The sequence below is a fragment of the Patagioenas fasciata genome, chromosome 2 (genome assembly GCF_037038585.1).
Source record: "Patagioenas fasciata isolate bPatFas1 chromosome 2, bPatFas1.hap1, whole genome shotgun sequence".
NCBI classification, from domain to species: domain Eukaryota; kingdom Metazoa; phylum Chordata; class Aves; order Columbiformes; family Columbidae; genus Patagioenas; species Patagioenas fasciata.
The window spans coordinates 21,906,927-21,920,764 of record NC_092521.1 but is presented as its reverse complement, the minus strand read 5'-3'; the positions used below and the strand labels follow the sequence as shown (position 1 = coordinate 21,920,764).

General features: G+C 39.9%; 1 protein-coding gene across 1 annotated transcript in view; it reads right to left on the bottom strand.

The window, feature by feature from the left end:
- DPYS (dihydropyrimidinase) overlaps positions 1 to 13,838 on the bottom strand; it is a 34,501-nt gene that overhangs the window by 19,133 nt on the left and 1,530 nt on the right. The window contains exons 2-6 of the mRNA XM_065830937.2: positions 12,742 to 12,900; positions 10,394 to 10,573; positions 9,053 to 9,242; positions 1,772 to 1,928; positions 634 to 775 (exon numbers count right to left, since the gene is read on the bottom strand). Of these exons, the coding sequence (XP_065687009.1) occupies positions 634 to 775; positions 1,772 to 1,928; positions 9,053 to 9,242; positions 10,394 to 10,573; positions 12,742 to 12,900 (828 nt within the window). The remainder of the gene's footprint in view (positions 1 to 633; positions 776 to 1,771; positions 1,929 to 9,052; positions 9,243 to 10,393; positions 10,574 to 12,741; positions 12,901 to 13,838) is intronic.

Genomic DNA, 13,838 nt, shown 5'->3' with positions numbered 1-13,838 from the left:
GTTCTATAATATCCAAAAAGCCTGGCCACTAGTTATCGTATTTATTTGTTTAGAGGCTGAAGGACATTGTCCTGAGAAGCACTGAGCATTCTTGTGGTGGCACTGAGAATCTGAAGTCAACGGGACTTAAAGGTGCTCACCTCATCACATCACAGGGTTGAGCCATACATTAGAGAAGCATTTCTAGCTTGTTTCATTTGGCTGAAAACACAAAACAGAAGTCGACAGGCACACAGGCCTTGCAGAAGCTCCTCCAACAGCTAAGTTTGACAGAGCACAGAGGAAAAAATACAGAACTGACCAAGTTGAAACTGTGGGTTCCTCTTTCCTTCTACATTCCTTTCATCATTTAAAAAAAAATGCTTCAACTAAATGTACTATGCACTACTGCTGAAGAAATAGCAGTCCTTTGCTTCTAAATGATGAAAATTATTCTCTAGTGTTATTTTATAAACACTAAGAATCTTTTCTATCTCCCAGGACCATGAAATAAGGACTCCGTTATGGCATTCAATCAAAGAGTTAACCTATGATAAGTACACTTGATAAAAGTGGAGAGTTGATACTGCTCAGAGATTAAATTTTGTTGGAGAAATCAACTACCTCCATGTTCAGACACCTTGACATACTTACAACTCCTTTTTCCCATATGACTGACATCCTGTCTTCCACACCATTCACTCCATTAGGGATCTTTGTGAAATCATCCTTCCCCAGAGCTTTCTGGCATGTATCAAAGGTGCAATTGTCAGTCCCTGTCACAGATAAGTCATCACTATGGAGAAACAAAGTTCATTATGAATCAAAGCACGTACCAGGCAATGCCACATAAAAAATCTGTTGGAAGCCTGGGTATATCCAGCCATTCCTCCTGCAAGGAAAAACTGATGTGCCCTGCCAACCTGTCTTCAGTCCCATCCTCCAAGAGTAGCTCCACAGTAATAGTCAGCTTTCCTGTGAAGCAGTTTCCTCTACAGAAACCCCTCAGAAGAAACGAAGCACCAAAAATCATGCTTTTACTTTGGATGTGTCAAAGATGTCCCACAAATGGAGGAATGTCCCACTTTCTCCAGAGCAAGGGGCTTGGTTCTATCCTCACTTAGATCAATTTTAGACTGTATGACTCCATATACCCTGTGAATTACTGTGGATCTGCACAACCATCAGCCAGTGTTCAGGCATACCTTCACATACTCTTCAGTCAAATTCAGTCCTTTTGTGGACTTAAGCTTTATTGGTAACGAAATGTCAGCAAACCATACATTTTTTTTTTTTTTTTAACTGCAAGTATCTGAAGGATACTTTTGTTCCTACTTCCCTCTCAAGGAGATGTTATACATTTGCTTTCAGAACTCAGCAAGCTCAGTTTTTATGCAGCATCCAAATTTCAAGTGTAAAAGTCAGCTGACAAAAAAACCCAGAACCTATAGCTGTGACCCCACTTTTTACATATTTCCCATTCTCTTACAGCCTTAGTGTCCCCCCGGTTATGTTTCAGTTTTTGCTGCAGTACTAGCAAGGCAAAGCTTATTGATTAAAATAAAATGGGAACAGAAGGCCACAAGAGTTCAGAGACACAAAATCTGAACACTTTCTAATTTCTATTACAAAAATGTTTTCCATCTAAGGTTTCGCCTTCTGTTTCTCCTTCCTGGTAATGTAACATTCTGTACTTAGAAAATCTCCAGGGCATCAGCCTGTTATTATATACTCCAGACAGAATTTGCTGTGTATTTGAGCATCAGCTGTCACTCTTTATTCATCTGCTTACTTAGCCAGTAAGTTCATGAGGAAACCAGGAGTAGATGGATCTGGTCTCAGTGGAGGTCCCATGACATGTGCTGCAGCATGACCCCAGTCCTTATTCCAGTAGTTGGTGCCATCGGTGCCAAGACCAGCAGCAATAGGCTCCCCATAAACCACCTTTCCTGAAAAATGTAAAGCAATAGTATCATCATCAAACAACATAAAAATGCATATCTTGTATTTTCTCTGTTCCAGATCTCTTTGCTGGCAATGGATTCAAATTTGAATGAGTGTTTCAAATTAAACACCAGGTATGCAAGGACATAATAAACTAAGCTGTAACACAACATCTCTGTTCTGAATATTCTGCTGGTGGTGTCCCAATATATTTCCTCCTAAGAACATAACTTGGGCAAGTTTTTAATTAAATTTTTGACAGATATATTATAATGGGTTTTACACTTTGTTTACCAGGCATGTGATTGAGATTTCAAGAGGAACACAGTCTTCTGTTGCATTAATTATGTTCAAGAACCATATATTTCTTGGTAGCACCTGTTTGGTGCTCTGAAATTATTAACTATGTAACAATGTAAGTTCATACATACAGCATATAGAGTTTACAAGGTGGTACTTTTAATTGTCAGGCTATAATTGTTCCAGGAAGAATATGGCACCAGACATAATTTTAAAGAGTATAAAAACATTTCACAAATCAGAAACTATAAATAATTTAATTTTAAAAGTTATCTTCCAAATTTTAATCTTTGATTCTCTGCTGCACAGTATTTTAGATTCCTCAGAAAAGGACACCAACCCAGACCGGCTGTTGGCCTTGGATAGAGCTTACACTTTTAAACTGTTTTTTCTCTTAGGAAACACAGGTTTGAAACTCATCAGAACAAGATGGTGGCCCAGCCACTTTGCACTTCTGTAGGTGACGTGGTAATGCCCCTGAGTGTGATGGTCACCACAGAACCAGGGCAAGCTGGGATCTCACACACTCACCCATAGGCTGCTTGGTGCTGGCTAAAGGCAGCCTCTGCTGCATCCCAGTGAGGGCTTTCTCCCTCCTCTTTCTCTACAGACTGTGGGTATCTTGCTTTGGATCCCAGATCTCACTCCAGGCACAATTTTTATTAGAACTACCACTGCATTACCCCAGCAAAGGCTCAGTTGGTAATTGCTCGGTGATAAGAGAGAGTTACCCATTTGTGGCTTTCTGTGTGCAAGTCATGCATTCACTGTACTGTCAGAAAACAGCAAGACAAAACTTTGTAGAAATTCCTGTACATTAGATTCTGGCACTTCTACGAGCTACTGGATTATAACTGCTATGCTACCATAAGTAGCTACTCAGGAGCTCAATTTTTCAAACTATGTTTCCCACTGCATGGTGCCATTCCTTAAATATTATGCGCTACACTTGCAAAAAGGCCTCATATCATTTAAAACCCATAGTCCTCCAGTTATTTCTACAAGGTTTCAAGACCTGCTCTGACATTACTGTACTGTACATTTACTCGAAGTACTACATAGTGTAACTTCTTACACAAACTAAAAACTCCCTTTTGGCACTATCAATTTGCCATAACCACCTGGCATGCTCTGACTTCCTGAACATGCTTGTGTCATATTGGTGCTTTGGGCTGGAGCATTCTAAGCTCTCCATCCCACTTATCTGTACTTATTTACACTTGGGCTCTGAGGGACACCATCACCATTTTTTTTTTCACTTGAAACTACGATCTAATAAGCTGTTTCCTGTTTTTTGCATCTTATTTTCAAAACTTAAAGCACTGAATATGATGCCATCCGTGGAAGTGATATGAACACTCAGAGAATGAGGAGATTTGAGTCAGATCAGTCTTTTCTTAATTCAGAGCTGCTGTAGGAGTCAGGGGGGATCTTGGTCTTCCCTGGGAAACTCCAAACACAGTATTTGAGGGTAGGCTGCCACAAACCTAGATATGTATAGGAAAAGTCCTGCATATATAAGCTATCTCCTATACTTGCTTATTAGGCTTTTGACAGATTTTTCACAAGCAAAGTCAGTAGAAAGCGGGAGAGGGGTGAAGTATGGTGTGTTGTGTGTCTTTCCTACTGTATTTAAACAAGCTAAAGAAGCTTCCATCCAAAGGAAACCTGAACTATAGGTCATTAGGACATAACTATAAACGATAAAAGTTGAAATGGTAGGAAAGGAGTAAATGTTTAGTGTCCATAATTTTCTTATCTCTGTTTCACAACATAAAAACTAAAAGAAGCTTCCAGGTTCACAGCTGTATATGCTGAGTTGATTCTAATTCACGTACCATAGCTGATGACAGTATTTCCACGATCAGAATTTGACCTGAACAACTCCACTTGTTCCCATGAGTGGTAAGGAGTACAAGCCATTTCTTCAAGTGATTTTGAATCTGAACACTGCAGCTTCAATGGACATCTGAACACTTCTGCTGGCTGTGCAATTTCTTGCATTTCATTTGGTTTGTGACTACCCAGACTGAAGGGTGCAATAACATAAAGATTCTGCTTTAATCTAAATAACAAGGAAATTCTGAATTAAGGCTCTTTTAGCTCAATTGACAACAAGGAAATTCTGCTTTAAGGTTGTTCTAGCTTGGCTTCTGCCTGTATGCATTAAAGTAGAGTAACACAGTAATAAATCAGGTCTTTCTATTTGTTATGTTTTCCTGCATTCAATAAAAATAGTAAGCAGAAAGTGTTCTGCTGCTTGGTCTTTTTGACATCTCAGAGCTGCTGGGAAATAGCTGTGGATTTGGTGACTTCTTCATCAGATGCCCAAATTGGCTGGCAAGAGCTACTTTCACATAAATTGCTTTATAACAAAGAACAATACACAATTGCAATTTATTTTATCACCTATCAGAACTCAAGAAGAATTATAATCTTGAGAAACATGAACTGACATTTACAGGCTTGAAAAACTGGTACCTGTGTGCTTATTCTAGTAAAAGTTTTAGAAGCACTTAAGGTCATAGGGGGCAAAGATACTGACCAGCTGTGATCTGAAAGAAGCAGAACTGCAAGGCAGGGTTATTGGCTCAAGCCCAACATTGCATCAGTTATGTTATCTATTCTCTGGACTTGATCTGTCCTGCATCAGCCAGCTAACAAGTTGGCATTTTTAGTTGCACTCTTGTGCGCAGAATCAGTTTGAGTCTGTGTGTCCACAGCTATGGACATGCCCTTCCTCTCACTAAGAGCAGACCTAACCTGTGACTGATGGTAGGAGGTACCGACTTTATAAGTCTAAGTAAGCTTCTTGTAATCTGACCAAATACATATATTTTGTATGCATTTTTTTTAAAGGAGGAAACCTTTTAAAAACTGACTTTTTAGTAAGATGATGCTTTATAGTTCTGATCTGCACTAGAAAGTCCTGTTTCCTCAGCTGTAACAGCGCAGTTAAATGGGCAAAGGAATGTGATCTCTAGTCTTTTGTACACTTGGAAAGAAAACATTTTTAAGTGGGAGGCAGTATTAGTCATATATCCCTACATCCTATTTTATTAGCCTTGTTTTCCCGTAGGTGTTACTGGCTGAAGGAGTGGATGACAGGGTCACATTTGTTTTCCCCAGGAAGTTCACATCAGGTAATCCTGACAAGGAGAGGGAGCTGCACTGCCTGCCACCAGTGCTCCACAGCTTTGTCTTTTCATCGCAAGGAAAACTTTACACAATAGCAGAAAGAGGATCCTCAGGGGAATGAGACTGAGCACACAGAGATATCAGACTGCCCTTCTGTGGAAGCAGACAGTTCCTCTGCCCTTCTTCCTATTCTAGCAAGATTCAAGATCCTGTTCTGCACAGGGGTGAAGAAAGAGCCCACTGAGATGAACAAGAACAGTTCTCACAGAGAGGTGCTGTCTTTCACCCTCTCAGATGGAGAAATGGTGAACTTTTGCTTTTGGCAAACAGGCTGGTAGGGCCCTAAAAGAACAGGATAGCGGCATGAATTGACCTCTCCCTCCCCAACACAGTCACAATGTGGAAAACTTGAATTTTCTGCATTTTCCCCAGCACTGTAGCTGTTGCTGATGTACATGAAAAACATCCTGCTACAATCTGGAGATTTCCTGTGGTGACTGGAGTTGCTGGAGATCAGAGCAGACATAGATGGTGGACTTTGACATGGAGGGGAGAAGGGAAGATGGTCACTCATGCGATTCCCCTCAAAGTATCCCTTTACAGCCTGTATGACTGAGTTCAGTCATCAAGGTTTGAGACACAGCTCACTGAAAATAACAGAATTACACCTACTGTCTTCAGCAAACTGGATCAGGCCTTTGGTCTCTAGCTCTAATATTATTGTTCACTTTGTATAACTAAATGAAGGACAAAGAAGAACTGGGCTGTGACAAATTTTTTATCAGGTAAAACACCATCCCATAGAATCCCATGCAGTGCTTCAACTCTGACATCACAATGTCACCCATAAAATGGATTATGCTCAATGAAGATCAGTCACTCCCCTTTTGAGGTCAGTGATGTAATAGGAAGGGATATTAATCTTTGTCCGACACAGGCAGGGAGGAATATGCACTCACACATTTTACTTCATGCTAAGTGCTTGGAAAAGAACACGAAAAAATACAGAATTATAAATAGCAGGAATCTATCATCACAAGATGGAGAAATAATCTTGAAGAGATGAATAAGCCACACTACAGTGAATATCTCAAATGCTTGAGAGCCACTATTAAAGAGCTCACACAGCTTTCATGTTAAAATAGTTTTAACCTCTCCAAGTTGAATACTTTTCAGCAACATACTTGGGCTTTAGTTATGGCATTCATACAATACTTCGAGAATTTGTTTCTTTTGCCTGGAACTCCTTGTTTTGCGTTACCACTTTTAACTGAAGAACAGAAAGAAACTTTTACTGAAACTCAAACCAATGAATTTCTAATAGCCAGAATTTATACAGATCTGTCTCATTAAAAACTAGGATTGTTGTACCTGCCTTAGTGGTATTCTAGCTATCTTTCAAAATTTCTTAATCAAACCTAGATTTCTGTTTCCTAAACAGCATACTTTCATGCAAATAGAAATTAATTATGGAGAGATGTTATATGTTGCTGTGCACAAAGGCAAGCATTGATTCTGACTGCATGAACTCAGGAAGCTACGCAATCCAGTTTGCACCACAATAAGCATAAGTTGTAACAACTTCTTCTTTCTGCACATCAAAGAAGAACAGTGTTATCAAATCAGTTATAATACTGGCACTGCGGACTATTTTTACAACGCCATATGCCTAACAATATTTTACAGTATTTACTATCAGCATAGAACTGTGCACTTGAACAGTGTGTTATAAAACACCACCTCCTATCTTAGCTCTTTTATGTTCAGAGGCAGTTTTTCATCTTTAATCTGGGTATTTTAACTGTTGTTACAGCTTCTTGTATTTAATGTTGACACCACACCTGTGAATGTACAAATAACCATACACTGACAGAAATAGTCCATATTATCAGCAGCACTGTCATCTAGTGGAGGAATCTAACATAGCACAGTACCAAAAGATGTGCTAGTAGAAAATATTCTGGTAGATTCTTTTATAAACTTGAATTATTGCTAAATCTTACTAGAACTCATAATCAATATTTATTCCACATAAGCACATCAATCTATATTAGCACAATGATATCACACTGGGTTTGATTGCACTTTCATCAAGCTCTCATACTCTGCATTTTGATATTAACAATCTACACCCCCTGTGTAAGAATTTTCTAAGGTCAAGAAATAAAGCAAGTGCCAGATTTTGCACGTGGGACACAGCAACCCTGGCTGTACATACAGACTGGGAGCAGACTGGAAAGCAGGTCTGTGGAGAGGGATCTGAGGGTTCTGGCTGACAGCGAGTTGAACATGAGCCAACGGTGTGTCCCGGCAGCCAAGAGGGCAACCGTGTCCTGGGTGCATCCAGCACAGCATTGCCAGCCGGGCAGGGGGGTGATTGTCCCGCTCTGCTCTGCACTGGTGCGGCCCCACCTGGAGCACTGGGTGCAGGTCTGGGCGCCACAGGATAAAAAGAATATAAAGCTACTGGAGAGTGTCCAGAAGAGGGCTACCAAGTTGGTGAAGGGTTTGGAGGGGAAGCCATATGAGGAATGGCTAAAGTTACTTGTTTTGTTCAGCCTGGAGAAGAGGAGACCTCATTGCAGCTACAGCTTCCTCACAAGGGGAGGAGAAGGGATCTCTTCTCTTTGGTGACCAGTGACAGAACCCGAGGGAATGGCAGGAAGATGTGCCAGGGGAGGTTTAGGTTGGACATTAGGAAAAGGTTCTTCACCCAGAGGGTGCTGGAGCACTGGAACAGGCTCCCCAGGGGGGTGTCACAGCCCCAGGCCTGACAGTGTTCAAGAGGAGACTGGAGAACACCCTCAGACACATGGTATGAATGGTGGGGTTGTCATATGCAGGGACAGGAGATGGACTCTATGATGCTTGTGGGTCCCTTCCAACTCAGGACATTGTACCATTCTGTGATTCATGCTAGGTCAGATGAACACAATCTGAGATGATATTCCATAGAGGTTTAGTCCCTCCAAATCACAGGCCTCTGTCCTGCTCCTTCCACCCATATAATGTCTTCTCACAGCACTGTGATTCCACAGAGTGCTCTGGACAAACTTACAGACCTGTGCAACCTCCAGGCTACTTCTAGTCTGCTCAAAAGATGGTCAGGAGGGTCAGTTTCCCTTGGCTGACCAGAATTATTTATGAACCCTACAGTGCATGACCTGAGAAAGGTTTCCCTGGAGGGAATCAAGGCTTTCAGACATTGTTATAATCACCATGATGTGTTCAGTGAATAGAAGTCCTCGACATGTCATGGCACTGTCTGTAAAAACATGGTGTAGTCTTTGTTGTAGAAATTCTCATCTAAATAGCTGGTAGAGGCTTGCAGGTTATAACTCAATGGAGGGGAATAGCAGAGAATGTATTGTCTTACTGGTCTCATAATTTTTAATATAATAATACTGTCCTGGCCATGACTTTGACTTTGGAGGTACAATATGAAGGAGAAAAAAGTTTGCTCTGAGGAGAAGGGAAAGTGTCAATCCCAGTTGCTGTTCTTCCACAGTGCTTAGCTCTCCTTGCACTCCACAATACACACACACACAGTTCAGACATCCCACTCCAAGAAATTCACTCATGTTCTGAGGGTTATGGCACTCATGACAAGCAGGACCTTGACGCTATGTTTGATTTTCCATGACCCTTCTTCCGATGCCATTGTAGAAGCATAAAAGAATTGGGATTTTACCTTCTCTTCGTGCATTACTTATCACCCTTGCTGCAGATTTACTCATTACATGGACTACAAAAAGGGGGCAGTTTACGGCATTTGCTATGGTAATTGCTCTCTGCGTAGCTTCAGCTTCCACTTCTTCAGGACGACACATCTCATGCCCCTCAGGGCCAGTTATTCCCATTGCCAGCATCTTCTTTGCACCCTGAACGCCACACAGAAACATGTAAGAGTCAGTTAAAGTGCAACCATGGTGTCACAAACATGCTGCCAGCCAAATGGATCCTAAACCAGACACTGCAACTACTTTGAGGACAAAAAAAAAAAAAAAAGAAAAAAAGGCAGGTATATATTTTTTTCAAGAGAAGTTATTGTTGTGTTGTCTGAAATCCAGTCTCTCTCTCAATAAACACAGGTCTCTGAATATCTAAGCGACTTCAGAGAACATGCTCCACTGGCTTGCAGGGATAAATCACCACTTTTGAAAACCCTGCTGCTTTCTCAATACATACTCTGAAATTATTGCAGCCAGTAACTGAGATGACAATACTAACCCATCATTTGAAAAAAGAATTCAAAAATCCTTACTAAGTACAAATACACACATCCAGAGCCCTGAATGAGGCTCCAGGGTTTTAAGAAGTATAAGATTTTGTCCCTACTAAATTTTGGGAACTTATGTGTTGCTGATTTGAGGTTATTTAGCAATAAATTCATTTCTGTTATGGGACCTGAGACAGACTCCAAGCACTATTGACTAGAATAGCTGAAGAAACTCAAAGATAGCAGTGCAGTTACACTCCCAGTGCCTCCGCACAGCGCTAAGGCGGCCCAGGCAAGTGCGAAGTGAGGTGAACTATGCACAGATGGACACTGAGACTTTTGTGCCTGGTCAGTGAAGCTTTCTCTGTACTTCTGAATTTATTCCTGTTACATGATCTGGTTATGTTTGGAGATCTAGGGTTAGGCATCACACACCTGACATCTAAATACCTGGCCAAGAGTTCCCCCTTTCACCAGGTTGACTGTCAGGCTCTGATTGATGGTTTCTGTGTCAAGGATACATATTACACTGCAAGTAAGTGTATCATACTGCATGTATAGCTCTCATTATAACAGGATCATTTGCCTCCTGTCTACCCTGAACCCAGGACTCCAGGTTACAATTTCTTAGCCCAGTACAAGCATCCTTCAGAATCTTGGACAAGACGTTTGTCTTCAGTTCCCTGGAAGTAAAATAGGGTAGAAAAGCCTTTCACAATAATACAATGGTGGCACTAATACATCTATTGAAGTGCTTAGATAACAGGATCATTTATATTCCTGACTTTGATGTACAAAATGTCAAATGCTCACCAGTGCAATTAGATCCCCATTCTCTGCATGGACTTGAGCAACTGCTCCAAGTTCCTTACAGCAGGAAAAGGCTTCATATAACTCCTCATCATTGACCATGTATAGATCTTTATAGGCCATAAACATCTTGAAGGAGTTGACACCTTTGTTTTCAACAAGACTTTTCATTTCTTCCTTCACCTGAAACACAGTCAGCAATTTTCAAAAACCAGCAATTCATATTTTACCTGTTACTAATTTTCTGTAAAAAAATGAGTAGCATGAATGGTGATCCCTTCCTCACCCATCAAACATATTTTCAGTCCAAAGACATATTTAAAGACTGACTGACTTATACTAACCTTCTTTTACCAAATTGATTCTCAAAGTATATAGACCAGTACCACTATAGTGCAGCTATAGGAAGCACAAGCTAATTGCAGGAAGGGAATGCTTTTTGGAAAAGATAGTGAAGCAGAATTTTATTCTAAATAAACCTCCTGATGTTGAAAACACCCTGTTAAATATTAAAATCAATATACCAAACTTATATAGAGATTATTGCAAAATTTATTTTCAAAATTAGATCATAATAGGTTTCAGCTTTGGGCAAATAACAAAGTGACAGAAAAGATCTCCTAGAGCTTTGTCCTGACTCCAAACAAAATGACTCTGAAACTCTAGATGCAAGCCCAAGCTTGTGTGGCTTTTTTTTTGTCTTATATGAGCTCCTTGATACGGTTCCCTGCTTCTGCTAAAGCCTGTGAAGCCCAGCAAGACATTGAGTCCCAAAGAACGAAAGAAAGATGCAGATATTAGCCCAAAGGTTTCTTGCGCAACTGGTTAGCTAGGACTATTCATTCCCTAACCTTGACTCTCCCTTCCCAGCAAAATGGTGGCAGTAATTGATGTTTATCTGCGATACTCTTACAAGTATTAAACAAATAAAAACCTGACATAAGGCTGTGCGTTGGCACAAATAAAGAGGCATGTCTTATTTACTTCTTGACTAATTACTGTGACCAACGGGAGGCATTGGAAAGAATGCATGTTTTTAATCCATACTTTAAATCCGGAGGAGATTATAGCGAGGTAGAAAGGCATGAAATATCAAAGTATTCTTTACCCAAGTCTTTTACAGATACAAATATCAGACCTTTCTATTTCTTTCAAACTTGGCCTTTAAAAACAGTTAACTTCTTAACATAAACCAGAGCATTCCATTGATTTATGCCTCCCTGGTTTTATTGGACTTTTCAGTGCAATTCCACTGTTCTCTACTAAGGCTGTTTCAAGTGTACTTTCTCAAACTTTACTGGAGAATTTATTTCATGTCTTTGCTTTGAGCTAGAAGTTGGGCTCTGTCTATTTAGTGTTCAGTGCATGGAATACCAAAGATTAGGTGTTTGCAGAGTGAAGGCTTTGGTTTATATATTTTGAAAGCTAAAAATTAGAAGAAGTACTCATATTTCATATTTAAACATTGAATTTACTTATTATATCTATGGACTGATGCAGGTTCTCGGAGGATCCAAAGTGGTATTGTAAAACATGGGTTAGGTTCAGATAAATGTCGAGCCCCTGAAAGGTTAAATTATTCAGTAAAGCCTTCAGGTTATCAGCAAACATTCACGCACTAAGGATGAGTGTCCCATTTGTAAATTCCAAAGAGGAATTATTTTTAGATAATCTCACATTCAAGTAATTATTGACTGCAGTACTGCTTTTCTTTAAGGAGATGCTACTGCAGTCACTCAAGAATAAAACTCTTCCTTTACAAATAGAGTTAAATCCCATATTTTTCATGTATACCCTTATTAAAAAGAACAAACAAACAAAACCAAGAAAACCAAACCAGCAAACAAAACCAAAAAAACACCCTAAAAATCAAAAAACCAAAACAAACCAGAAAAACAACCAACCAACACCACACACACACACGTGCGCGCGCGCACACACACACACGCACACACACACAAACCAAACCAAACCCAACCCAACCCAACCCAAAAAAAACCCCACAGAAATCAACAAGAGCATAGATAAGGAACTGGTGAAGTAGCAAAAGGCAAAATTTAGGCAAATACATCTTGCACCCTATGGTCTGCCTGGTCTTGGTCTTGCAAAACTGCTTCTTTTTCCTCTAAATTTGTGCAATATTATCCAAAGATGTAGGTTATCTCCAGGCTTTTATTATTTTGTGAAACACATATACTTTCAGAAGGGTGTGCATTATTTGAAATGTAGTTTTTACACAGAAAAATATATCAACTATAACAGTGCCAGCAAGATACATCTAGCAAGTGAGGACTAATTCAAAGCAGGTGCGGTACCAATTGATGGAATGGAAAATCAGCTGTTGTGTCTACCTGGTTGCTCCACCATGTAACTGCCACGTGCAGTGCATAATCACAGCAGACTTTAGGATCTGCCCAGCTTTTCCATGTATCAAAAGCTTCAATAAGAGAGCAGCCTTTCCGAGGAATGGCAAAGTCAATGATCATAGTGGTTCCTCCCGCTAGAGCGGCCTGAAAGCAAGAAAGTTAATATTTAGCAATCAGAGAGAATGCACATTTCCTCCCACCATCTCTGATTCCCAGTGCAACAGTTAATCTACACACACTGAAAAGCCAAAAGACACTGAAGGGTTTCCCTGAGTAAAGTATGAACTTGCAAAGTGATTTCAGAAATTAATTTCACCTCCTTTGAGAAGGATATTCTCAAACAGGTATGCAGAAGAATCATAGGGAAATTCTCAGGAGAAGTTTGCACACATACACAAAATCTTATCTAAGATTTGGAGCTGAATCTGCAGCATTCATGCACCAGTGAGTTTCCTTAAGCAGGACGGATCACCCAGAAAGAAGAGCACCAGAGGCTCATAGTCACCTTGAGAAATGCTTCCCTCGAGCCTACATAGCTGAAAAAACAATCCTGTGTGACAGGAACGTTTCAAGGTGCAGACACACAATGAAAGGAACAGACTCATTATGACAATCCAGTGTGAAAATCCCCAAATTCTTGTCTAATACCAAAAGGATTTTTAGAGTTTAAAAATTATTTTTGTTACTGGTAGGGTATCACTCAGTAAAACTGCATAGCAGTTTTTTAAATAGAATGAGATATTTACAGCCCCCTTATAAATATTTGCAAGTAAATAAATAAAAAATAATCTTACTTTATGTATGTTGTGCAGGTCAAAAATTGGGGTTTTATTCAATAATTTTCATTTTCCTTTATGGACAATTGAATCACTACTTTATTTTTTTCCTTTGAAGGATCTTTGTTAGTCACTCCCAGAAAACATACTCTCAACTAACAGAAATTGATCTGATACAGAAATTCTTTCGCTGTAATTGTTGCAGTCTCCCAAATTCACCAGAGGAATCTTCTCTATTGCTCTGAAGAGAACCTTTTGCGCAACAGTTACAACCAATTCAGATCAAAATATACACAGTTCAAGTTC